Source organism: Crotalus tigris, unplaced genomic scaffold (assembly GCF_016545835.1).
Source record: "Crotalus tigris isolate CLP2741 ecotype Arizona unplaced genomic scaffold, ASM1654583v1 scf7180000018101.4720394464:4744507, whole genome shotgun sequence".
Classification (NCBI taxonomy): domain Eukaryota; kingdom Metazoa; phylum Chordata; class Lepidosauria; order Squamata; family Viperidae; genus Crotalus; species Crotalus tigris.
The window spans coordinates 196,309-224,185 of NW_024096823.1; the positions used below are offsets into that span (position 1 = coordinate 196,309).

At 38.5% G+C, this 27,877-nt stretch overlaps 1 protein-coding gene and 1 long non-coding RNA gene across 3 annotated transcripts in view; one reads left to right on the forward strand and one right to left on the reverse strand.

The window, feature by feature from the left end:
• Positions 1–1,490: 1,490 nt before the first annotated feature.
• Positions 1,491–5,547, reverse strand: LOC120309968. The gene is made up of 3 exons (XR_005557233.1): positions 5,458–5,547; positions 3,570–3,659; positions 1,491–1,902 (listed from the first exon to the last, which is right to left on the reverse strand). It is a non-coding gene; the product is annotated as an uncharacterized LOC120309968 (long non-coding RNA).
• An 815-nt stretch (positions 5,548–6,362) lies between these two features.
• Positions 6,363–27,877, forward strand: part of AGAP2 (ArfGAP with GTPase domain, ankyrin repeat and PH domain 2) — a 173,929-nt gene continuing 152,414 nt past the window's right edge. The window contains exon 1 of one of the 2 annotated variants that reach the window (XM_039347740.1): positions 6,363–7,032. In XM_039347740.1, coding sequence (XP_039203674.1) covers positions 6,873–7,032 — 160 coding nt within the window. In that variant the 5' untranslated portion in view covers positions 6,363–6,872. The remainder of the gene's footprint in view (positions 7,033–27,877) is intronic. The other variant, XM_039347741.1, reaches the window with a different exon arrangement.

A 27,877-nucleotide genomic window follows, 5' to 3' on the forward strand; every position in this document is an offset into this window, starting at 1 on the left:
GGCACGCATGGGGCCTGGCGGGGGCCTTACCTCCCTTGGGCTGGGCCAGCTGGTGGCCCAGCCAGTGGTCGGTCTGTGCCGTCACTGCCCCTTGGCAGCTACGGCTCGGCCGGCGCAGGGGGCGGCACCGGGCAGGGAAAGTCCTCGACCAGTTGGGTAGTCCTTGACTTACAACTGGTTGGGTAGTCCTCGACTTACGACCAGTTGGGGGTCGCGGCATTAAAAAGGTTGAGAACCACTGACTTAGAAAGGGCTGTAAAGCACTGTGAAGCAGTATATCAGCCTAAGTGCTACTGCTATTTAGTTTAAGATGATCACCTATTGATTCTCCACAAAAGGAGGTCCTGGTTAGCTTAATATTTGCTGCAGATGGATAATTTCACAATATAGGCATAAATGTCCTTTCCTCAAGCAGGCTGACATTGCTCTGTCCTACTGTCTATATTCAAAATGGAATGATATTAATAGGCTGTGTGAGAGAGTTGCTGTATTTGGAACCTTGCTGTTGAGAAAAGGCACCAAGGTACTAGAAGACTGAGTTTGGTGTACATGCAGCTTCTCATTGTTGAAGTAAGATTTCTTGGTCAGAAGCATCAATTTTTGTAGACTTGCGGGAGGCAGGGCATCCTAATGCCCTGGATTAGCCCTGCTTCTACATACTTTTGCTGGAAACTAGTTCCAAGCATTCTGTTTGACTTTGGGAGAGCAGGTTGAATGAAAAAAAAAATCATGAACACACGACAAGCACACAGCTTTGTGGGTCCTCTGAGTGTAACTGAGGCATTTTTTGCAAAATAGCTCCTGTAGATTCTATTTACAAGATAAGTCACTGTCCAAAAGGGGATAAGCAAGTGTTGCTGGGCATGAGGAAGAGGCCACTTTGAATGGCTGCGGAGATTCTCAGTCATCCAGGTCATGGCTGAAAGAGTGCTTATGACCGGATGACTGCAAAGCATAGAAATCCTTCCCTTCTCCACCATTGAGTCAGAACCGAAGAAGCTTCTTGGAAGAGAAGAGAAACGTCTTCAAGGAAAAACAATAAAGTCCAGTTGCCTTTTGAAAAACAGTTGAAAACAGTTCAGATGATGATCTTTGGGCCTCACACAAGCCTAATTCTATGCCATACATCAAAGCAGCCTGCCCCCTTTTTCAGCCTTCTGTGGAAGGCTAGGAAAAGAGAGTCAGTTTGTGGTCTGTTGGTTAAGACACCAGGTTAGAAAGCTGGAGAGCGTGAGTTCAAGTCCTACCTTAGCCATGAAAGCCGGCTGGGTGACTTTGGACCAGTCACTCTCAACCCAACCCATCTCACAGAGTTGTTGTTGTTGTGGGGAAAATAGGAGGAGGAAGGTGTGTTGGATATGTTTGATGCCCTGAGATATTCGTAAAAATAATAAAGGCAGACTACAAATAAATAAAATAAATAAACAAGGGTGGGGTTTTTTTGTTTTGTTTTATAGGCTTCCAAGAAAAAAGAGGGAGGGCTGCTTAAAGACAACAGAGCAATGTTGTGCTTGCATTAAACCTGAAACACTTCTGAATCATTGTCACATCATGCATAAGGCCTAATGTTCATGCAACAGTATTGGTAATGCTTAGAACGGAGTACACTGTAAGTCATATCCATGGTGTGAAACATGTAAGAGATAAATTGGAGGCATGTAAGCAGTCCATAAATATGAGTGGAGATGTTATATTTCGCATACCTTCCCTTTCATGAATTCTGCATTTTTAAAATCAACTGCTATTTTTGTTTTAGGAAAGCTAAAGAATAAAAGTACCATTTGTTTAACAATTTGGGCACTTAGCAACTGGCTCACATCCATGGCCCTTTGCAGTGTCCTGCCAACACGGAACCATATTTTTCAGAGGTTTTTGACAGTTTCCGGCTTCTACTTCCGATTTCTGGCAAAAAAAAAAACACAAAACCCTTTCAGTGGAGAAAATAGACTTGCTTAATGACTGCAGTATTTGCTTGATGATCATTGCAAAAAAGATAGTGAAATCCCACGTGGGGACATGGTGATCTACTTAATGACTGCCATGACCATAATTCTGTAATAAATTACAGTCATAAGTCAAAGACTTCTTGTATGCCTGTAAGAGTTGGGGACTGGCTTTATATAGCGCTTCTGCATTTTGCCTAGTTGATCTATAAATACACCAGGACAGCAAAGGAAGCATGGGGATGGTGCCACACTTCCTATCTCTTCTCTAACTTCCATTGTATTGCATTTTCTTGACTAGCCTTTGTAAAACCCCACCCAAAGACTCAGATTAAAAGATTCAGGTGACCCTGAGGGCACAGATAAATCTCTAAGTGGTCTCAATGACTCTCAGAAAGAGTGCTAAAGACCAGATGATTGCAAGAAATACAAATCCTTCCATTCTCCACCATTTGCTCAGAACTGAAGAGGCTTCTTGGATGAGAAGCGAAACGTCTTCAAGGAAAAAACCAAGTCCGTTGGGAGTAAAAGATAAATCTTTCCTTGTAATTTGGGGTTCTAGCAAGACCTTTTCAGGCTCTGCCTTTCTCCCAGCTGTGAAGGGAGGCTGATTGTACTACCTCAGCAATATCTAACAGTCCTGAAGAAAATATGGCAATTACTAATACGATACAGCTGCACTAAGGAGCCAGCCTCCTCCCTCCCATCTATTAGCGAAGCTGAATAAGAAAAAAAATGTTGCTGGTAAAATGAATAAAGCAAAAATGATGGTCTGAATCCTCCTTAACAGACAGTAATGCAGATAGCACTACAACAGGCACCAGAAAGAGAATCAATGCGAATCAATGACAGTGAGAACAATTAATCAGTGGAATAGCTTGTTTTCAGAAGTTGTGAGTGCACCATCATTGCAGGTTGTAAAGAAGAGACTGGACAGTCATTTGTCTGACATGGTATGGGGCTGGGTTCTTCAAACTTGGCCCTTTTATGACTTCTGGACTTCAACTCCCAGAATTCCTCAGCCAGCGTGCCTGGCTGAGGAATTCTGGGAGTTGAAGTCCACAAGTTCATAAAAGGGCCAGGTTTGAAACCCCTGGAATAGGATCTCCTGCTTGAGCAGGAGGTTGGACTAGAAGATATCCAAAGTCCCTTCCAACTCTGTTATTCTGTTTTTATTGTTGCTGTTCATTTTTCAGGAAATGGGGCAACATTGGTGGCATCAGCACAGCAGGGTTTGAGGGCAGAAGCTTGAGGGACCTACTCTCCAATATGAGCAGTAAGGCTGGCTTAGTATATTTGAATTGCAAAGTAATTTGTAATCTAAATTCATATGCAACCTTGTCAAATCCGGAGTATAAAATTTTACTCAGAACAAGGTGTGTGTATGTGGTTCATTGGCAAGACTGGCTTAACAGGTATTTGTTCTTGATCTTATCTGTCTAGACTCTAGAGAGAACTATTCTCTAGTAGCCCTGTTTCATATCAATAGGTGCCATAGTCAATTCAAAGGTCTTCTGGCTTGAATGTGTTTATGATTACCAGGTAGCACCCCTGGATATCTGTTTTGCAACATTAAATTTCCCTGTAAGACTGAAAAACTAAAATCCCTGATATCTCCTTTCTTACCTGCTGTAATAATAGCCCAGTCAACCCATCGCTTTCTTATCTTCTCCTTCCGCCCAGAAAATTAATGACACAGCTCTGTCTTGTCACCTCCTGCAATGGTAGATTTAAAGGGATAACAAATGTCTCCAAACTGCATTTGGGGAAACCCACTGGAAGCATTTGATAAAGAGTCACTTGACCTGATACCAAATAAATAAATAAAAAGTTCTCTTCATATACTATTTACAAGGACAATTCTTTGGTTTTGTGATCTTGAACAAGCCGCAGCTCACCTCCTGCCATCTGCTTAAAAGGCCTAATTTTTTCATCAATGACACCGATCTCCCGAGGCCGTTGGAAGAGCAGCAGAGGACATGGGATGGAATTGGCATTTTCTAAAGCTAAGCTCTGGGCTTTTCACACCTTCCTGGGCATCTGTCCAGCCATACCAGTTGTTTGTTGCTGGCTCACACTCTGGCTCTAGGGATCAACTCTGAACTGAAAGCTGGCTTCAGGAAAAGGTGTCCCTTGACATTTACACTGAAGCAAACTGTCAGAACGATACCTCCCTAAGTTAGCTAATTTTAATGACAAAGAGCAAGGAAGACTGAAAGCAGGAGAATATTTACACCTAGCTTCTCCATCCTTAGTTGACAGCAGTTCATCATCATGCTTTCTCAAGGCCTGGTTCTGTAAAATGATATGACTATATAAGCTACCCAGGCTTACTTTGGACAGTGAAATAGCCAGCATATAAACTAAAGAATAAATAAATGTTTATGACCGATAAATTTTTACCTGACACACAGATAGATCAAGCGTGGATGGTACAATGCAAAAAGCTACAGCTGTTAATATTTTCAAGGGCTCTAAAGCAGGAACAGGCCATCAGAGCTCATGCCTAATTTTTAACATGTCCTCCAAAGGACAAGCTCACACATCTGGCAAATCTGCTCTGTGGCTCAGTTCTTGATAAATTTAACAAATAAATGAATAAATTTTCATGTAGCCGTCCTTGGCATATAAGCACAGTCATTCCTACAACAGGCACAGTCATTGTGGATACAGAATTGACTTGTATTTCCTGTATGCAACTAGTAGAAGAGCACAAGGAATATAGCCAGTGGTCTATTCTCACCCCTATCTCCATTACGCCAAGAATAATAAAAATAGAAAGCAATCCTGCCCACTCTTGATTTGAACTCCACTTGTGGTTGGCTTGCAATCCTTTGGGCATGAAATTTTCCACACAAAAAAATGGTTCTGTCTATACTTGATAATTCACCTTTTACCTTTGGATTGGTCAGATGAGCTTTCCTTAGAATACTGTACTTTCTTTATTCGTGTTGGAAGCACCGTCAGATTATAGACATATAACATTCAACACTGAGCAAGTAAAACAGGTATCAAATAGGTCATATAAATATACAATGCCATATGAGGACAAATTATGCGTTACTTGGAGATGGGAGATACTTCCAATGCAATCTATCGGATCCCCTGCATGGATTGCCCCTGTGACTATGTAGGACAGACAGAGAAGAAGCTAACCACCAGATTGCAAGAACACAAGAGAGCGGTGATGAGACCTGAATTCATTGGTAGCCTCACATTTGCAGTAAACAGGGACATACATTCAATTTTACAGCTACTAAGATTGTTGGACGAGCAGGCACAAAAACAGCCAGGGGAGTGATTGAAGCTTGGGAAACAGGCCCCTTGTCAGTCAATAGGAGTGTTGATTTACCATCAGTTTATCAAGTGCTTAGGAGACAAGGCTTGGTAGTACAAGGAAACAGCAGCCAATGACTTAATAGCCAGCCATCAACACTCCAATGGACATCGGAAAAGCCACCCACAATAGCCACCATATAAATACCATGCACAGAGAATAGTCCAAAGTACATACTCTGCTAGAGAGAAGTTCTCTGAAGATGGGCTTCAGCAGGAATCTCAAAGCTTGGAAGACTAAACCTTTGGTCCCAGCGACTGACCCAGATTGGATCCTGCACAGAAATAGAGCATGTGAAAAAGGTATGTAAAAAAAATAGGATTAGCATTAAATGACATTGGCCTAGTATTAGGCCACATTGCTAGCATTTTCTCTCACCAGCGTGAGGTCTTCCTCTATACACGTTGAAGGACGTGTAGGCACTGCAGCATATATGAGATGTTCTTCTCCATAGTCACACAGAATGTCTTCTCTAGGAAAACCCCATTTTCTTATATTGTCCTTTGATCTTCCCATAGTACCCCAAAGCCATGCTGGATTGGGCCATAGTCCCATTGAATCCGCCAATCTATGTCACAATCTGGCCAAATGAATACATTTGGGAAATATACCCATTCATTGGAGGCTGAAAACTTCCATCATCATCTCCTGGGAACCTTTATTTAAGGCAGGTTTCAGAAAGTAGGAAATTATAGGAAATCAATATAAGGAAGTATTAATAGCCTGATACTCCATAAGCCTGTCTAGTACTGGCCTCTTTTTAAATCCATCCAAACTGGCTGCCATTATCCCAATTGCTGATTGCAAATTTCAATTTAATTGTGTACTATTTAAAAAAAACAGTTTCCTCCTTTTGATCTTAAACCTCCCTGCATTTAGTTTCAGGCGATGAGTTAAGGTTCTGACCTTGTCAGTGAGGCAGGGAAAACTTTTCCCCAGCAGTGTTACCTGCTCTACTGTATACATAATTTTATATAGTCTGTCGTGTTTACTCTTATTGTCTTATTGTCTTCTTATTTGGCTTTGATTTCTCCTTACTGCTTCCTGTGGGGGCAGACTATACCTCATGGGCAAGATATGTCCATGGGTGTGTCTATCTCGTTGGGTGGTGAGGGTAGCTGTGTGCCTCCACATGGTTCTCTGTTTATCTAGATGTAGCTGCCAAAAATACTTTGCAGTAATTATAGCTTTTGGGAGCCAGAGTTCCAGCACCTGTGAATCCTGTCCCGCCTGCTCTGGAGTATGTAGCCTGGGATCCTAGAGGATGATTAGCGGGCCTTGGCTGAGAAGACACTGGCTGTGCTAGGTTTTTTTTTTTTTTCTTTTTAACATAGCTACGCCCTTACCTAGTGTCAAAATCAGATAGGGATGGGGTGATTCAAAGCGCAGTGGCTTTGAAATGTGACGTTCTTCTCAGGAAGTGCAACCGACAGAGAGAGTGTGGGGGAAAAAAAACCCCGATCAGGTTCATGAGAGTGAAGTGGGCACTTTAAGGTTGCCTGGGGCCTGCTTAACTTCCCTGGTGAAGAAAAGACAGGAGGTTGCACCATGGGCTGAGATCCTGAGTCACTTCTGCCAACAACAGATACACCATGAATTTGCAAAGGCAGTTGATCTCTGCAGCTATCCGGGCTGAGGCCAAAAGGTATGAGGGGATCAAAGTGCAGCTCAACAAACTTTTCCAGCTGGTGGAGCTGGTTGATGACCCTCGGCTGAAAAACAACTTCAAGCTGTCACTGAGCATCGTAAGAGGTAGGTGACTTGGATTTGCTATAGGATGGAGGGTGGGAGGTGGAGGTGTCATCTGGCTGGTTAAAAACCTTTAATGGTTCTTAGGACTTTCTCTGAAGCTACCAAGAGGGCAGATTTGAACCAATTCGCTCTACTAAATGCTATAGGGCCCCAGAAAAGGTTCTCTTGCAGATCTAGGGGGAAGGAACCTGCAATATAAAAGATCACATAGGGTTTTAAAAAGTGGAAATGATTCTGACACCTGTGGGTAACAGTTACGAAGCATTTTAAAGTCCCTGCTTTTACAACCTGAGAAGAAAAGGCATTTCTTCAGAGGCGTCAGTGCCATATCATATTAACTTGTCATGTTAAAGGAATGATGAAAAGCATCTTTGCCTTCAATAAAGGCAAAGGAGTTTTCTTGTTTAGTGGGGAAGTATGGGGGAGGGAAGAAGACACCAAAGCCCCATGGAGGAAGTAGATCTCAAGGGCGGAAGGTAGGATGAGATAGGAAATTCCAGTCAATGGGAATCTGCCTGGCCCTGACATTCCAGAGACAACATGGTGGCCAATTAACTGCTGGAATTGTTGAAGATCTATGACCTTGTGGGGATATATGAATTTGTTTGTATGGATGGTCCCTTGGTCTTTATTTACAGCAGAAGTAAATAGCAAATGATAGTGATAAACTGTGTGTTATAAAAAAGGTTTACTTGCTTTGTTGTTGTTAATTGCGAAGTCGTGTCCGACCCATTGCGACCCCATGGACAACGTTCCTCCAGGTCTTCCTGTCCTCTACCATCTTCTGGAGTCCATTTAAGTTCACACCTACTGCTTATTTAGATTGTGTTAGAGGCACAGGTTTGCCTTACATTTGAGATGGCAGCCTGAAGCTTCTGGTCAGCTTCATATTAATTAGGTTAGCCAAGGGGTAGGCAACCTTGGCTCTTTTATGACTCATGGACTTCAACTCCCAGAATTCCTGAGCCAGCATAGCTGGGCTAGCCCAATTAATATGAAGCTGACCAGAAGCTTCAGATTGCCATCTCAAATGTAAGGCAAACCTGTGTCATAAGTCCATGAGTCATAAAAGAGCCAAGGTTGCCTACCCCTGGGCTAGGCGATGAATTTTAAGAATGAATGCCTTTCCTAGAGCTTGGTTTGTTTCCATCTTCTAAAAAAAAAAAGTGTAAGTTTAAGGTTGTTGTTGTGGGGAAAATAGGAACAAAAGTATTCGGTATCTTTATTATCTTGTGTTATTTATAAAAAACAGTAAGGGTGAGATATAAAAAAATATACATAAATTTAAGGACTTAAAATTCTTTGGAATAAACAGCAAAAGGATGATTATTTTGGAATGTTACAAACAGGCTAACCATCCAAATGGATTTGAAGTAAGATGTTGGAATTATTTGTAAGTATCTTTCCCCCAAAAATGATAGGATGGGACTTGAAGGTTGGACACTAGAGAGAACCAGAAGGAATTAAAGATTACAAATAAAGGAGAAGAGCACTTAAATTTGACTTACAGCTCCATATACACAATGGAACAAAATATTTAAACATTGCACATGTTGAAAGATATTTTTAAACAATGGACCCAGAATTTAACTTTAAGAGGATTAGGGTCTATAGATCAACTGTGTTTAAAAGATGGTATGGAACAGGAACAAGTTTATCAGACAAGACTGAGATTGATTTGAAAATGGATCTAAAAATGACAAGCTACAAGAATAATCTGGAAAAAGAGCTTAGAATGGATATACAAAACAAACTGGCTGATGTTCTAATAATTTAAAGGCAGTGGTGGCATTCAGCCAGTTAGGCAGAATCAGTAGCTCATTTTTTGTTGCCCAGGCCCAAAATGGACTTCCGGAAGTGGCATCCACACAGAGAACTGGTTGTTCACATATTTGAATCCCACCACTGTTTAAAGGAATATATAAATAACAAACCAAAAGAGTGACTTGGATAACTTTCCCATATTGGATTTACAAAAGTGGCTTGTTAAAGCTTTGAAGAATTTTTTGAGAAGGGACGAAGAAAAATGAAATTAAGTTAAACTCTAGGACAGGGATGGCGAACCTTTTAGAGACCGAATGCCCAAACTGCAACCCAAAACTCACTTATGCATCGTCGGGTGCCGTGTGGGTGTGGCCCAGTGGGTGGGCATGGCTGCAGTGGTAACAGTAGACTGGGTGGGACCAAAAAGTTTAATCAATCAATTCCAACTTTGCAAGATCTTTTTTTCTCTGCAAGAAGTTGAAATTGACTGATTGATTGAATCTTTTTTTTTTTTTTTGTACACGGCAGTGGAGGCCTAAAGCGAAAAGATTTTATAAAACCCAGCTGAAGCCTCTGGCACCCGTGCCATAGGTTCGCCACCACTGCTCCAGGACATTATTTAAATGAACTAAAGATCAAGATTGTTAAAAGTAGAAGGAAGCAATGCAAACTTGGTTTATTTGATCAAGATTAAAATAGATAGTGTTTTCTCTGGTAAGACTCAATGGACCTTTTGCTGATTAGGACTGAACGACAAGGCTTTATGGATTTTTTTATAGATAACAGATGGGATATGGGAAAAAGAGACCATTTGCTGTATTTTAGAAGGTGATACATTATTAACATTTTTAAAGTTGTGATGAAGGGGGAAGTCATTTCTTCATACAGTATATTTCTTTTCTTTTTCTTTAGTATACTCTTATTTTTTCTTTCTTTTCTTTGTTTACCTTTTCCCCTGCACTTTTAATTTTTTCTTCTTTTTCTTTTAAGTTTGTGTTAGTTTATTTTTTTAATTGTAATGTTTAATAAAATTACTATAAATATATAAAAACCCATTTATAAATAATAACCATATTTTAAAAAAATATAGTATACCACTTGTGGAGAAAATTGTGATCTGTGTATTGGCCTGTTTTGCTGTTCAAATGTTCCCAGCAAATGGGCAAAATTACAACCTGTCCCTGGTTGCCTTTTTTAAATCAGAGAATCTTTCAAAATATAATCTTTTCTATGAAGTAATTTTGAAATAGATTTTTTTTTCCAAATCCATTTTTTTTCTCCAGCATCAGTGTGGCTTACATGTACGCAAATTGATTGACTGAATGACTTTACTGTTGTGCTCTTAAGAAAACCTGTGGCTTACACAAAATGAAATTATAAAATAACCTAATAAAGCAATATAGCATAAAAATTTATAGGTATCCCCAAATAACAGTGATTTTAACCATTGAAACCTCTTCCCCAAATATTGGATGAGATTGCATCATATACTGTAGCTCTCTGAGGACAGGTGCCCCAAAGTGTCAAGGCCCTAATGAGAAGCACTAGATTTTGCAACCATTTCTATAATTTCCTATGCTGAAGATATATATGTTTATTATATTTTGTATCAATACAGATTGTTCTATTTCTTGCAGCTTTTATCCAACTCAATTCTCAAAAGCACTGAATATGTCTACCATTTAATATCAAACATCAAAAGTGACTGCAGAAAAGTAAACTTGTAAAACCACAATAACATAGATGCATTGTTCTGTTCTGTTCTATTCACTATTAATTTGTTGACATATTTATTAATATGACTCTATTCACTATTCTAACAGGGGAGAAGGCTATTTGTCCATGTCCTCAAATGCTTTCCCCAAGATCCAATATATTTACAGCTCTTTTGGGAATGTAGAAGTCCAGATGCTAGGGGACAATTTTTTCCATGGAAAGGGGAAGACCCTGTATATAGCACTTTCTTGGGGAAGAAACTCTCAGCAAGACCTCTGTTCCAAATGTCACTGAAAGGGCACATTCAGTCCAGACAAGGTGGTCTCATAGGATCAAAGCCCTGAGCTATAAAGGGCTTTAAAACTGACATAGTAGCACTCACATTGGAACATTTAGGTGCATAATTAATTAGACTGCGGCATGCTGAACTGATTTCCTAAGGGACCTAGCCTCAAGGGCAGCTCCACGTAGAATGATTTGCAGTAGCCCAGCTTCTCCCCATCTGGATCCTTATAACCTCCAATAACTAGACCAAACCTTCCACTGCATTGCCAGCTTAGCCTAAAACTGAAAACAATGCCCTCGACTCCTAATCCTTATAGGCAGTCCAATGGGCAATCTAGAAATGTAGCATGAATGAATGGTATTGTATACCACTGGAAGGTCTAAAAAGATTGGGAGTGATGCTGTCTCTCTATCTGTGTCTGATGTCTAGATCATCTACCAGCACAAAACACAATCTGTGCAAAATTTATGTCCCATGACCAGCCTTGAAATGTAATTGAAAAAGGTCTACGTAATATTTTTTCCTCTAAGGAACCCGGAATTGCAGCTCTACCACGCTCTCCAAATCCATCTCCAGAAAGGATATTTTGGAAACTAGGCAATAATTGTCCAACATGGTTGGTTCTAGGGAAGGCCTGCTGAAGACAGGAGAAACCACTACTTCTCTTATGGTGGCCAGCATCACTACCTCTCTCCCAATAAAGTGCTGCTGCTAATCTCTCTTGAGCCAGCTAGATAAGCTCTCACTCACTTCTTGATGGAGTTGAGGAGGGCGTGGGACCAGTTTATATGTGGTAGAACTCATATTACTGACCCAAACCACAGCCACTTCCTTAGAATCAACAAGATTAAGTGAAATCACGTAGATGAGTATCAAAGTCCCTTGCAGTGCACAGCCTGCAATTCATTCTACTGCTAAGCTATACTTTCGGATCCTGATAAATACATTATAAAATAATAGAGAAGGGTTTTTAAGTGTATTAGCCACATTAAAAGCTTTTGCACAAATGAAAAAAACAACTGTTAACAGAATAAACGAATACAACATTTGAAGTCAAGTTACAGTATATCTCGTTATTTCTGTTTCTCTAACAGCCGAGGGCGAGACTCACAAAATAATCGGTGACATGAGAAATTCAGTCATATACATTTACAAATTTCTGAAGTAATCACTGTACTGTCAAAAGAAGAAGAAGAAGCACGGGCCAGGTTTAGACTCCATACGTATCTTACTCACTTCCTCTACCAATTCTCAGCACTCTTTCGCTTCCGTAACACTTCTTTTTTTTTTTTTATTGAATTTTTTCAAAAATTTTACAGATAAACATCCACCCCCCCCAACCACCCCACCCTCCCCCCCCCGACTTCCCAGAACTGAATATAGGATTATTTAACAAATTTTAAAAATAACGTTTACAATTTATAAGATAATTAATAATAATAATAAAAATCATGATCATAATATATATAATAATAATATACATAACATAAGCTTTAAAGTAAATAATATATACTAAAAAAAAAAGAAAAAAAAAGAAAAAGAGGAAAAAAGAAAAGGAAAAGAGAGAGGAAAAGAAAAAAAGAAAAAGGTAGACGGAAAATAGAACATATGTAAAAAAGTATATGAATAATAATACATAAAGCATAAAAAAAAGAAAAAAGAAGAAAGAAAAGAAAAAAAAACAATCATTACAAGTTATAGAAAAGCTAAATAATATTTTTCCATATCCAAATTATGTTGTATAAAATTTATCCATTTTTCCCATACCGCAAAAAATTTCTCTTGAGATTGCTCCTTTAAAAAAGCCGAAATCTTTGCCATTTCTGCCAAATACGAAACTTTATAAAACCACTCTTGTAAAGTAGGCAAAGATTCCTTCTTCCAATATTGTCCTATTAACAGCCTAGCGGCTGTAATCAAATTTAACATCAATATAACCTCCTTAGCATCACAATCAATAACAATACCTAATAAAAATAGTTGCGGAGTAAATTTTACCCTCTTTCTAAAAATTCTTTGAATATTCCACCATATCTTAATCCAAAAAGCTTTTATATGCTTACACGTCCACCAGATATGATAATAAGTAGCATCCAAGTGTCCACATCTCCAGCATTTCGGCTGTAAATTAGGGTACATAATGGACATTTTCTTTGGATCAAGGTGCCATCTATAAAACATCTTATAAAAATTCTCTCTTAAATTTTGCGCTTGTGTGAATTTAACATTTCTTATCCAAATAAGTTCCCAAATATCCATTGAAATCGATTCACCAATATTCTGTGCCCATTTAATCATACAATCTTTAACTAATTCAGATTCTGAATCCAATTCCACTAAAACCCCATAAACTCTCTTTATATGAGTTGGCCTTTGATCTCTTACTTGTTTTAGAAGAATTTCATCTTCTCTGAGCCAACCCATTTTACAATCCATCTTCCATCTATCCACTATTTGTCTATGCTTCCGTAACACTTCTGAAGTAACTAACAGTGATCTCATTCATCTTCACTTCCTCCTGTTCAAAACTAGGTATTTGTGGCTTTGTTCCAGTTTATAGTTTTCTTAGAAGCAACAAGAAATACACTCTAAGTTGAAATTACAGAGCATCTCCTTGGGGGTTTTAGCTTTGCTTATGGTGATGATTTATGTTGACCTCAGACAACACAGCCAAAAGAAAGCTACAAATAGTTGCAGCACTGTGCTCAAAAGAAAAGGTTAAGCAGTGTTTCTCAACCTCAACAACTTTAAGATGCCTGGACTTCAACTCCCAGAATTTTCCAGCCAGATTTGCTAGCTGGGGAATTCTGGGGTTGAAGTCACCCATCTTAAAGTTGCCAACATTGAGATACATTGCTCTAGAGGAACTGGTGAGTGAAAGAGATAGCAATGTGAAAATGCCCCTAGTTTGTTTTGTCATCCAGGCAGCCCCAGTACTTTTTAAGGCCATTAAAAGATTTAATGGCCTTAAGATAGTAGCACATAATCTCCAGACTGCTTCATATAGATCCCCAATATAACTGCATTATACATACTTCAGCAAAATGTATCTTAAGCGTTTTTATTCAACATGGCTTATACTAATAACAATGCTACTAAAAATGCAATTTTTTAATGAACAGAATACAAGTGGGTCTCGATTTATGACAACTGAGCCCAACATTTCCATTGCTTAGTGTAGGGATGTCAAGCTGCCGGCCCGCAGGCTGGTTTCATCATACCGAAGCTGCGCCTATCCTATTGCCGGCAATGCAAAAAGAGTCGCGATACGTCACGACATGTCATGTGACATGACTTAGTGAGACGGTTGTTAAATGAGTTTTGCCATTTCACACCTTTCATGCCACAGTTGTTAAATAAATCACTACAGTTGTCAAGTTAGTAACATGGTTGTTAAGTGCATCTGGCTTTCCCATTGACTTTGCTTGTCAGAAGTTTGCAAAATGTGATCACATGACCTACAGATCCCACAACCATCATTAATATGAGCCAAGCGTCCGAATTTTGATCACGTGACCATGGGGATGCTGCAATAGTCATAATTGTGAAAAACAGTCATAAGTCACTTTTTTTTCACTTTGAATGGTCACTAAACACGTGCTTGAAATTTGAGGATTATCTGTAGCGCCTCTGCCACATGTACTAAGTGCACAATTGTCTTATCATATCAGGGCAACCACTAGAGAGCAGCAAAGCAGCAAAGAATTTTCTCTATCTTTTCCCTGCCACCTAATGGTCACCTGCATCTTTGCAGAATGTTAGCTACATACCACAGTTGTCCACCTCAAAAATAAGAGAGATGCCCATTCTCTATTTATAATTTATATTGCAATCAGAAACACCAATCACTAGAGGCTGAAAAAAAGAGGATTTAATTTACATTTTCATGTAAACTAAATCGATATTCATTTATTAGATTTATATCTAATATTTCTTCCAAACATATCTTGCACTACTGAACTTTCTTTGAGGATTCCCCCCCCCCCCCAAGCAATCCTCAGGCTGGACTGAGCAATTGCGTCTGCCCTCAAATCATCTGCTGAACTTCCACAACTGAGAGTGGACCCAAGTGTCCCCTTACCCTGGTGGTTGTCTCACGGTGTGGCCAGGATGAAGAATTTGAACTTGGTGATATGCTGAGCTCTACCCTACAGGCACAGGAGCCCTGTTCTCTTTTGCATGTGGTTATTATTCTTCGGTTGTGCATAAAAGAATGTAGGAAGCTGTCTTCCGCAGCCACGCGAGGTTAGGCTGCCTTTGCAACAAAACATCTCTCTTCAGCAGTGCTACAGAGAGAGTGCACTATTCCCTTGACTGCAGCAGTGAGTTCTAAGAAGTGTCAGAGACGGGGAAATAAGGCTTCATCCTATTTCTTTTCCCACCCACCCTCCAAAATCTGTGAAGCGCAAGAACAAAGTGCAGACTTTATCTATGTACGGGCAGCCCTTGCTTGGTGCCATTTTCACTTCCCATGTGGGAGACTTTCAGAAATCTACTGATCTCCAGATATTTAAAATGTTATCTGAAAGAGGCACCCCCTCCTAAAGGGGAGCCTCCTTCCATAAGGGTTCACTGTGGAGAAAAATGGGCCAGAAAGTAAATAGCTCCCTCCTAATATCAGTGGCAAGAGGCTCATTTGCATCCCAGGCAGACAGGCCATAAACATCAAATAAGTTCCAGTTCTGGAATGTGAGGTCACAGATGGGAGTATGTAATAGATAAAAGGAAGAATTTCCTCATTCAGGGTATGGTTAAGCAATAGGATTCCTTTTGGAAGGTGTAGTAACAACCAACCCAAGATACATTTTTACAAAATGAATAGAGGAATCCAGAATAGGTTAAGGGAAGTGTCTAATTATAATTGTTGGCTGTCTGTTACCTGAAACATCAGAGTCAATAAATTTCTCAACACTGGTTGTTAGGCCTACGATATGTCCTGCTTATGGTATTTGGCTAGTTGATTGGACTTGTTTTGCACAGTATGCCTTTGCCTTTGCTCTGAGCTAGCCAGAGTACATTTAAATCACTGCTGTCCAAAGAAGGCTAGGCTGATACCACAAATATTTATTAGGGGAAGCTGATGATATCTGAGTCAGATAAATGGCCTATCAGTATTTTTAACAGTAATTGCTGGAAGCTGCCCGGCTCCATTTTATCTGGACTTGCTGGGAGTAGGATGTAACAGATAAAGATACCTATCCATTGTCCTCTTTCCCTATGGAGGAAGCAGTATCTTGTAGAACACAGAAATGGAGTAAGAAATAAAAAGCTGAGTGAATGAATAACTAAAATGAACTTATTCAATCTCATTTACCACACCTCTGCATATCTTTGTTTTATCCATTTAATAATCTAATCTATTCACTTTATTATAATGCTTTTAATTTAGCAGCATTAATCGCTGAAAAGCAAAAATCTGGTTTGAACATTAATGTTAATGTTTTTGTGTTAATTCTTGCCTCCTTTCCCTTTATCTAGGGCAGTGTTTCTCAACCTTGACAATTTTAAGGCATGTGGACTTCAACTCCCAGAATTCCACAGCCAGCAATGCTGGCTATGGAATTCTGGAAGTTGAAGTCCACATGCCTTAAAATTGTCAAGGTTGAGAAACACTGATCTAGGGGAACAATAATGGCATTCCTCTCAACCTTAGGCACAGATGCAGCCTTCACACATATTAAACAAATTGCACAACCACTTTAGAAACACCAACATCCATCTTTAACAGTTCTGCAGTTACAATGTCTATACCTGCAGCCTTACTATTTTTCAAAATCCTCAGAGCGTGTATGACTTCCCTTTCATCAATTATCTTCTTCGGCACATTTATAGCATTCATTTGTTTTAAACTCGGCAATATGTCTGACATATAACATGTCTTATACAGATCTTTAATATATTCCTTCCAGCATTTTGTCACTTTAGTTTCATTCCAAATTGTTTCATTGTTTTTATTCCATTCCTGATGGAGACTGCTTGTTTAGACTTTGCAAAGCTTCATGTCAAGCTTGGCAATAATTTTTAATCCTCTTGTAATCATCTGACTTGGCAGAAGGCTTTTAGAAATGATGATGCAAAATTAGTTTCTTTATTACAGACAAGAATTATGTACACAGAGAATTACCCACCATCGTACATTGAAATCTAAGCCAATATGTAGGTCTATACAAGTAGGAAGGATCATTATTTTTTTCTCTAGAAAGAGTACAGAGAAGAGCAACAAAGATGATTAGGGGACTGGAGGCTAAAGCATATAAGGAACGGTTGCTGGAATTGGGTATGTCTAGTTTAATGAAGAGAAGGACGAGGGGGGACATGATAGCAGTGTTCCAATATCTCAGGCTGCCACAAAGAAGAGGGAGTCAAGCTATTTTCCAAGGCCTGAAGGCAAGACAAGAAGCAACGGATGGAAACTAATCAAGGAGAGAAGCAACGTAGAACTAAGGAGAAATTTCCTGACAGTTAGAACAATTAACCAGTGGAACAATCTGCCTCCAGAAGCGGTGAATGCTCCAATACTGGAAGTTTTTAAGAAGAGACTGGACAGCCATTTATCTGAAATGGTGTAGGGTTTCCTGCCTGAGCAAGGGGTTGGACTAGATGACCTCCGAAGTCCCTTCCAACTTTATTATTATTATTATGGATCATTGCACAGTCAGCCAGATGTTCAGACTGGATTTGGCATTTTGTCTACCTATTGAGTCCTTACCAAGGACCTGGATAGGCAGATGTGGATGTTTGATGTTATTACAGATATCATCACAGGATGGACAATAGTAAGTTCCTAATAAGGCCGCCTTTTGCAATTGACTAATGGCAAATTTGTCAATGCCAATGGTGTTCAAGTGGTGCTCCAGTTCTTTTGGGATTGCACCCAAGGCGCCTATTACTATTGGTACTACCCTTGCTTGCTTTTGCCACAGTCTTTCTATTTCTGTTGTTGTTATTATTATTATTATTATTATTATTTCTTGGTTAACGATGGCAATTGGGATTGGAATATCCATCCCTAAGTAACATGATCGTAAAGTGCAATATGATATGACTGTATTGGTTGCCATCGTTAAAGTGAATCCCACAATATCATTAAGCATGACATCACATGGTCACCATTTGCAACCTCTGATCAGCTTCTCCACTGACTGCTTATTGGAAACCAGCAGTGAAGATTGCAAATAGCAATCACATTGTAATTGTGAGCCAGTCATCAAGTACTTGGATCACAATCATCCGACTGCAGTGATGCTGCAATGGCAAGAACTACAAGGACCCATTGCAAGTACAAGTAGTCCTTAACTGACAACAGTTCATTTAGTCACTGTTTAAAGTTACAACATTAATGAAAAAAAGTGAGTTATGACCGTTTTTCATACTTATGACCATTTGCAGCATCCCCATGGTCCCATGATCAAAATTCAGATGCTTGGCAACTGACTCATATTTATGACGGTTGCAGGGTTCAGGGGTCATGTGATCCCTTTTTGAGACCTGGGGGGGAATTAGTTTCACTTAACAACCATGTTACTAATTTATCAACTGCAGGGATTCACTTAAGAACTGCAGCAAGAAAAGTTGTAAAATGGGGCAAAACTCACCTAACTAATGTTTCACTTAGCAACAGAAATTCCAGGCTCAATTGTGGTTGTAAGTTGAGGACTACCATTCATTCAGTGCCACTGTAACTTTGAATGGTCACTGAACGAATGCTCAGTAAACAAGGACTACCTGTATTAGTAAAGGAGTTTAAAGCTGACCTTGAGGAAAGCATGAGAGAGCTGTTAAGGAAGGAAGGTAAGAGCAAGCCATTCAGGAGGGACTTAGAAAAGAAATTTAGTCCAGAGATAGAAAGAAGCTCAAGAAAAAAAACTCATAATCATTTTTCCTTGATTTTGTTTAGTATATGTTAAGACACAGAGCAATTTTGATAGGTTTTCAAGATTCTCCTACCACACCATATAAAGTAAAATAGCATTTGTGCAATCGCTGTGATGTGTCTTTCTAGACTTGGCATGCTCTACCTCAAAAGAATAACAACATTTCAAGATTTAAATTCTAGACTTTTTCCTCCTAGTTTTCCAGGTCAATGGATATTTGGCTTTTCTGTTGATGGGTTGGAAGGCATCTGACCTAGCACGACATCATAATTCTCCAGAGGGTGGAAAACTACTGGTTCTTGCCAGCCATTTTTTTTACCTATTTCCAAATCATTTTTTTTATTACTATAAAAATGAACCACATATTTTTCTGCCTCTTTCAACATTAACTTTGCCTTTTTGTCTACATTTTATGTAGGCGTCTTTTATTCTTGAACATATTATACAGTATCTTTCCCTCATCCTTACAGTATTTTTGCGACAGATGTTCTCCGATATGTATTTTTACTTCATTTTATTTTTTTGACTTCATTCCTTTCAAATCCTTTTCCCACCTCCCTAATATGACTTTACATTTATATTAACTACTGTACTTCTCATTAATTTAATAAACCCCATTACCAAAATATTGTACTTTGAATATATTAAGCATATTTGTGGAACTCTAAAACAGGATTAATTTTCAACTTGTTTACATATCCTATTTCCTTTTATTCTATTAGGAGATTGTTTTATCTTTTAATGTTTTTTTTAAAAAAAACACACCATTTTTTTTCTTCCTGCAGTTATTTTATTTTCAGGTTTTTTTTTCTCCTGCTCCCCCTCCTGTTCCCCTCATCATTCCCCAAGATCTACTCTTGACACTACTAAAGCCTGGTTTGTCCTACATTCAGAATCTCTCATTACTATTCACTCCTTCATAGGCTTTCATCCCAAACAATAAAGCACTCATCCTTTTAGATTAATATTCATTCCTTTGACGTGGTTATGTATGAATAGTCTTATGGTTAAATCCTGTTTTTAGAACACACAGAACTTTTTGAAGCAAATACTCACCATAATCACCATTCTTACTCATTCTGGCCTTTGAATGGCCAGTCACTTTTGGTGCACCTTCTCTTTGCACTTAGCACTTTGCATTATCCATTGATATCTTTTTTTTCCCCTGCTGAATTACATGCTTTAAGAATGTTGCATTGTTTTTCCAAAACTCATCCCTGATTCTTACATTAGCACCATTTACTAGAGTTTAATTTGCAACTAGCACCAACCCAGGATTCCTACTTTCATATGCACCCATTACAACTTAAATGACACCAATTCATACTTTCTGACATACGTATTTTAGCATTTTCATCCACAGTTAAGTCAATATCTTCATTTCCTTGCATATTTGTCAATTCCACCCCAAAAGATCAGACTACCGTACTTTCATGCAAAACTATTACACTGTACTCCTTCCTGTCTGTTTCACAAACAACATATCTATTTTTCTTTAATTTAATCTATTAACTGATGCTGTTTGCCATTGGCTCCTCCAGTATTCTATATCCTGTGGTTTCACTTGATGGGCCCCTCCATGTTGGTGTCTACTAGCCATCATGGATTTGGTCTGAGGAAATTTTTCCATAATACATTTGAAGATGTAGTTAGAAGGGGTGTAGTTAGTTATACCTGTATCACATATAGTGTCAAGGAATTGCACAGCAGCTATCCAGATGAAGGTGGAGACACTGAACAAACTTATTGTCTTTTATATAAATATAAATATATTGAATATTCAAATTTACAGCAGTTTTTGTCATCTAGTAAAGGAAGAACATAAGATAGTCAGGAACACAGGAATAGGATGAGGTAAACCTAAACAGTATACAGAACACACAGAAGAAAAGGGTGGGAAAAAAGGGAAACTCCCCCTTTACATTTACAGCAACCCATCATAGTGTAGATTGCATCATGCATGAGTCAGCACTAACTAATCAACTACAACTTTGTGTTCTGGCTATTGTACACTTTACTGTTCCAGCTACTAAATTCAGTATCCTAACATATAGCATATCCTAGTAAAGGTAATTAAAGTACCAATCGGCTTCAGCACATTTTGGGCAGCATGTTATAAGCCCAACCATAATCCAGATTTATGCTAAATATGCTCAGGCTATTTTATGAAAGCTAGGATATCCACTCCAGGGACTAGCTTGCATGCCAACATGTTATTGTTCATACCAAATCAAGCAATTGATAGACAGATGCAATTTGCTAACACACACTCTAAAGGAAGGCAGATAATTTTGCAGAAGTGTATTGTACTGTTGACCTGTTACTGCAAATTCTACACATCGAACTAGAGAATATGGAAATAGAGTCTGTGAAAACAGGAAATGAGAATATGTCATCATTTCACTCAGACCCTTTTCATGCGTAAGACATGTCAATAGTCCTTCCCCCCCCCTCCAGATGCCAGGATGCAGTAAAAACAGTACAAAGAATAAAGTATGATCGGTTAACATACGAAAGTGTGGCACAAAAGTAAGGTGACCAACTTTTTTACAATGAAAAGGAGGACACAAATAAATTGAAGAAAAAAATATCGTAAATAAAAGAAACATTTTATTCATTGCAACAATAATACAGAATATACTATAATATGATAAATGCATAATAAAAAACATTTGTAACAATAACATTTTATATTGTAATTATGCTTACATGCTTTAATTATTCTTTAAATGAGTACTTTTCCATTGAATGAATATTTTTTGTCAATATATCATCTTCTAACATATTGGAAATATCTGAACAAGAAATACCCTTCATATTGAATTTTACGGCAAGTGCTGCAGCTAGAATATCAACATTCAATCTCGATTTCTCACTTTTCCAAAAATCATTAGCAATTGAAAAAAACCTTTCAACTGCTGCATTAGTTTCAGGGCAGCACAACGTAAATTGAACAAGAATAAATAAATGTTCACATGGAATATGTTCATTTTTGAAATGTCTGAATATTTCCACCCATCTTTTATCAATTTCAGTGTGTTTATTTTCCCATTGTATTAATTTTTCAGAATTTAAAAATACATTCCGTCTTCTAATTTCTTCAAAGAGACAATTGTCATCTATTTTAATGTCTGGCATTTCTTTAGGTAAAAACTCAACACAAGATTCAATATCTGTCCAATATACTGTACTTGCGATGAAGTCAAAAAACACCATTGAAAAATGTTATTTCTTGTGATGTTTGTTTCAGACCATTCTTCGATATATTGAAAACATGTTTGGTAAAAATTCTGCACTTCTTTGATAAACTTTTCCGTTATGCCCGGATTTGATTCCTCTAAGTCTGTCAATTTTCTTTTTATAACTAAAGAAAGAATTTTTTCTTCAAATTGAGTTTTATATTGAAGGATAAAGTCATTCAAAATAAGACTAACTTCTGTAGCTGAAATGTGTTCACCTTCAATCTTTTGAATCGTTTTGTGAAAAATAGATGCTTGATTATGTACAAAATACATTAATATCCCAGATATTTCATTATTGAAAAATGATTCCAGGATTTTAGGACATTTGTCTAAACTTAAAAAATATGAATGGAGAGGCTCAAATAATTGTAGAACATGCTCTATAGCAGGTGTTAGAGCAAGCCATCTAACTTTTGAATATCCTAAAAGCTTTTTGTATTGAACATTCGCTTCTTCACAAAATTGTTTTAAAGTAGCCACACAAACGGTAAAATGACTAAAATACAAATAAATTGTAGTTATTATTGCTTCTACATCAATTGACATGGCACATGATGCCGTGTTGATTGGATTTGACAAAATATGTGCATTACAACCTATTCCTAATATTTTCTTTTGGAGTAAATCTTGTAATTTTACATATACATTATTTACCCCTTTGCGTCTTTGCCCACCAAATTTGTGTTTGTATTATCAGCTGTTAGTGCAACAAATTTGGATTTCAAATTGTTTTCATTTATTACTCTGTATAGATGGTTTGACAAAACTTCAGCAGTTTCGCCCTCAATGGATTCTAAATTTAAAATTTTTACTTGAATGCCCTTGGTAACATTAAAATATCTTACTAGTATTGGATACAATTTAGTTTCATTATGATTGGATGCATCAGATAAAACCGTTACAAATGCTGCAGTTTCCAAGTCTTCTGTAAGTATTTTGTCATAGCAATTTTTAAATACTGATTTAATAATAGCCTTGCATTTTGTCTTGGCGCACGAAAATTTAGCATCGTGAAACTTTTTCAATAATTTAGTTGTACAATCCATACTACGAAAACTTTGATTGTGAATTATGGTATGGTATGGAATGCAAATGTTCCCTCCATTGCAGCTAACTGTTTTTCATCTTCAGAATATTTTGAAGTTTAAAAAAACTTGTTATTTTACAACTGGAAGCAGATGCATCTGATGATTGCTTATGTTTCTTGGTGGTCAAGTGTTTCGTAATAGCTGCTCTGCCCCCAAGTGCAATACAAAATTTTCCGCTGCAAATATTGCAAAAAACATTGTTATCCTTCTTTGATGTGATGAATAGAAATTCCTTATTCAATTTATTGTTGAAATGGCATTTCCTCTTTTTTGATTTTTCCATCCATAAATGGAAGTTTGTCTCCTCCAGGTATCTTCGGACTAACGAGGACAGTGGTTCTCAACCTTTCTAATGCTGCGACCCCATAATACAGTTCTCCATGTTGTGGTGACCCCGAACCACTTATACATCACTGGGTGCCAGGGGCATGGCCAAAGAAAAGAGGGAAAAAATGGCGGACAGCCTTGTTTGGCGACCCCCGTGAAATGGTCGTTCAACCCCAAATGGGGTCCCAACCCACAGGTTGAGAACCACTGAACTAGGAGATGGTGTAGTTGGGTAGCAGGGAGGGGTGCAAAGTTCCTGCCAATTCACCTGCGCTGCAGACAACTTGCATGTACAAAGTTTGCCAGCCGGGTGTTTTGGTGCGCTCAGCAGCAATTCCTATTGGCTTTCAAAAGCCAGTGGTGGAAGTAGCACAGTTCATGCAAAAGTTAAAAAAAAAAAAACCATCAAAAAAAGGTGCTGGAATGCCGTTCTGAGCTTTCTATGAGAAAAAAAAGCCCTGCAGATTAGTCTTCAAATATCGAAAAGCAGGACATGTAGGAGGACACTTTTCGAGGGAGGACAGAACTTACAAAAGGAGGACTGTCCTCCCTAAAGGAGGACAGTTGGTCACCTTAACAAAAGTAACCACAAGGAAGTAACTCAGGAAGACTCTGATTTTCAAGGAGATGAATGCCATTCCTGCCAAAATTCTGTACAGAAAGTACAGGTACTCCTTGACTTACAACTGTTCATTTCATTACAGTGGCATGAAAAAGTGATTTATGACCATTTTTCATGCTTATGACCATTGCACCATCTCCATAGTCACGTGATCAAAATTTGGACGCTTGGCATCTGGCTCGTATTTATGACAGTTGCTGTGTCTTGGGTTCATGGGACCACCTTCCACAACCTTCTGACAAGCAAAGCCAATGGGGAAGCCAGATTCACTTAATGACCGTGTTACTAACTTAACTGCAGTGATTGCACACTTAACAAAGGTGGCAAGAAAGGTCATAAAATAAGCCCAAACCTCACTTGACAAATGTCTTACTTAGCAACAGAAATTTTGGATTCAGTTGTGGTCATAGTCGAGGAACTGTATATTGAAGAAAAAATAATGATAGTTTTGGGGAATGTTTAATACCATGTTTCCCTGAAAATAAGACTGGGTGTTATTTTATTTATTTATTTTTGCCCCCAAAAGAGGCACCAGGTCTTATTTTGGGGGGATGTCTTTTATACTCACCTCTGGCACCGCCAGCCCCGCTAGCCGGTCCACTTCTTTTGAGGCTGAAGGAACAGCTTCATTCTGCAGCTGCATTCCAGCCTGCATTTCACAGAGGGCCTCTGCAGCCGAGTACCGAGCTATGGATTCAATTCATAGCTCAGTTCTCGGCTGCATAGGATTTGCAGAACCGAGCTATGGATTGAATCCATAGCTGAGTTTTTTGCTGCAGTGGCCTTCTGGAAAGGCCTGTGACTGAGAAATGCAGGCCTGGCTGCAGAAGATGCCACCTGCGAGGAGAGGCCTGGCTGCAAAGTAAGTGGGTGCGGGGTCCGTGGGGCGGCTCCATACCCCCACCCCTGCCCTAGCTTGCTTTTTAGGTGTGTGCCTTGCCCCCAAACTAGGGCTTAGTTTTGGGGTAGGGCTTATATTAGGCCCACCGCCCAAAATCAAGCTAGGGCTTTTTTTCGAGCTAGGCCTTACTTTCGGGAAAACATGGGGTATGAGAGTGAAGTAGTTATCTTAGTCGTGAAATCAAATGTTGGATTCCAGGCTTCTGGAAGAAATTTCTGAGTTAGAAATGGATTGTACTGAGCAGTTTGGAAGTTTTTCAATTCTTGAACTGCTCTATTTGGGGCCTGTTGGGTCTATTCAGAATGCTCCAAATAAGCTGTTTTATGTGAAAACCATTTAACATGAGAAAGGTTTTGTACACCCCCAGCATTTAGAAACCAGAGTAATTTAAATATAAGTTGTATCCACAAGGCACTCAGAGTATTGCTCTAATGCCAGAATAAAAACCTGCAGAATTCAGATATAGCTGAAACTGAACACTAAGCAATCTCGGCCACTATGGCCAATGATGAAGAATGATGGTTCTAGACGGCCACAGGTTCTGTCATCCAGCACTGACACAAGAAAACAAGGGCATTATGGGATTTTTAATCGGTATCATTCATCCAATAGATATAGCTTGGAGGAGCAAGGGCTTTTGGTCTTCAGTTTTTTGGCAATTATTCATAGTGCTACATTCCCAACATTTGGTCAATTCTGAGATAGCATGTAATGTCAGCTCAGAAATGATTTGCTCAGTGCATAATAATGTACCTGGAAATCAGCAGGAATTTCTTAGCAGGTGAAAGCATGCTGTGAGCAAGCTAACTTCCTTGGTTATTTTGCCAGTAGTGATTATCAGTTGAGTAGAGCTGAAAACTCAAATGGCCTGCTTTTATACATCAAAGGACTTCCAAATATATGAAATTAGCAGCTAATAACATTCAGCCTAAGAAATGAAACATCTTTTCTGATTGTATTCATATTGCACTTTGATGAATTTGACCATTATTAGCAATGTGGTTTTGAGCCGATTCTTAATTGTGTCTTTTGAAAACATATTATGCATAAACAACTTTTAAAATGTATTTTAGTATGTTTTAAAACTGTTGCTGAATGTCATTATTTTGATGTTTAGCAGGTGATATTTGAAATGGTTTAAAATAAAACTGAGCAGTTCTGCAATATATGATTGTGGGAGATGATCACAAGGTGCAATGTCTGTTGTTTGACTGATTGAAATATTTTGTAATGTAAATATTTGTGCAGTGAATTATATTTCTCTTTTAAAAAACCTAAATGAATACTTAAGAAAAATAATGGCATCTATTATTTCACTTTGCTGAAATATACCTTTTGATTTTTTTTTAAAAAAAGTTATAATTGGTGCCTTAACAAGTAAAGTAAAAGTATAAGAACGTTGATTCAACTATATTTATTTGATTCAAGATTGGATTTGGCCTGTGGATTAATAGAGATTGTTTTTCGGCATATCTGGAAGGTGCAGTCTCCTATGGTTATTCAATGAGTGAGTCTTTAACACCTGCAGAAAATCTTATTCCTAAATAGAAACATATGTCACTCCCCTTGATGACATCCAAAGTCTATCACAGCCCCATACATACATTTAATGATTATACTTTATCTACAGAATTTCCTGGACAGAGGTTTGGGATTCAGAAAGGTTCTTTTATAGGAAGATAGCAACCATCATACACATATAGAGGCAGTTTTAACTAGTTGGTTTCTAGACTTTCTAGCTGATTTCTACTATATGCTGCTGTAAAGTCCTAGGGTCTCTAAGCATAAAGGTATCTATTTTGAGCTGTTACAGGCTTTGATGATGTGGAGAGAAATATACCATATTACCAGGAAAGATAAGGATCTGGAATCAAAGTAAATACTGCTCAGCTATCTTTATTCCTTGCCTTATTCTGTTAAACAAGTGGAAAGTGGAAAGCTAGAAAATGTGGACTGGAGAAAAGATCCTGATCCTGCCTCTGCTTATTGATGCAAATGGAGAAATAGTCTTCGAAGAAACTCAGCACACATTAAACAGAGCTTCAGATCCAGTGACTACTTCCTTCCTGTCTCTGCAGTGGTTGTGTTATATTATGATATTGCCAGCTGCTAGCTGACTGAATGCATATTGCCAACTAAATAGAGAAAAACAAAACAAAACACCAGGCTGGCTTTTCTCTTGAGTTTTTAAAAACAATCTGAAAGCAGTATCTCCCATGAGGAATTATAATTATCAAATTATCATTTGATAGGACATCAAGTTGCTGTAAAAACAATCAAAGCAATACCCTTGTAATTCATGCCTCCAAATTGCAGGTAGTCCTCGACTTGCAGCAGCTTGTTTAGTGACTGTTCAAACTTAACAACCACTGAAAAAAGTCACTTATGAGTATGACCATTTCTCACACTTACAGCCATTGCAGCATCCCCATGGTCATATGACCAAAATTCAGATGCTTGGCAGCTGGCTCATATTTTTGATGATTGCAGTGTCCCAAGGTCACATGATCCTCTTTTGTGACCTTTTTACAAGGAAAGTCAATGGGGAAGCCAGATTCACTTAACAACAGTGTTACTAACTTAAGAGCAGCAGTGATTACTTAACAACTGTGGCCAGGCAAAAAGAAAATGAGGCAAAACTCACTTAACAAATGTCTTGCTTAGCAACAGAAATTTTGGGTTCAATTGTGGTCGTAAGTTGAGGACTACCTGTATTAACATTTAATGCCTGAAGATTGCCAACATTTTGCATGCCAACTATAGCGCTCTTTCATTCCAATGGACACAGATTAAAGAGGGAAAGTTCTGATCCTCTTCCACAGGGATCAAAACTGACAAGAGTTTCCTTCTTCTTGTGAGCAGATTCCTTCTAAAGGTATGGGAATAATGCCAGAGGAAAAATTGGCAAACATCCATGGTAGTGGCTTGCTTATTTAACTTTCAGAACCATTGCAGGAATTCTTCCTTCCTGTTTAACATAAAGCAAGAAAACCTGTTTTTCTTTGACTGATCATTAAGCACATGA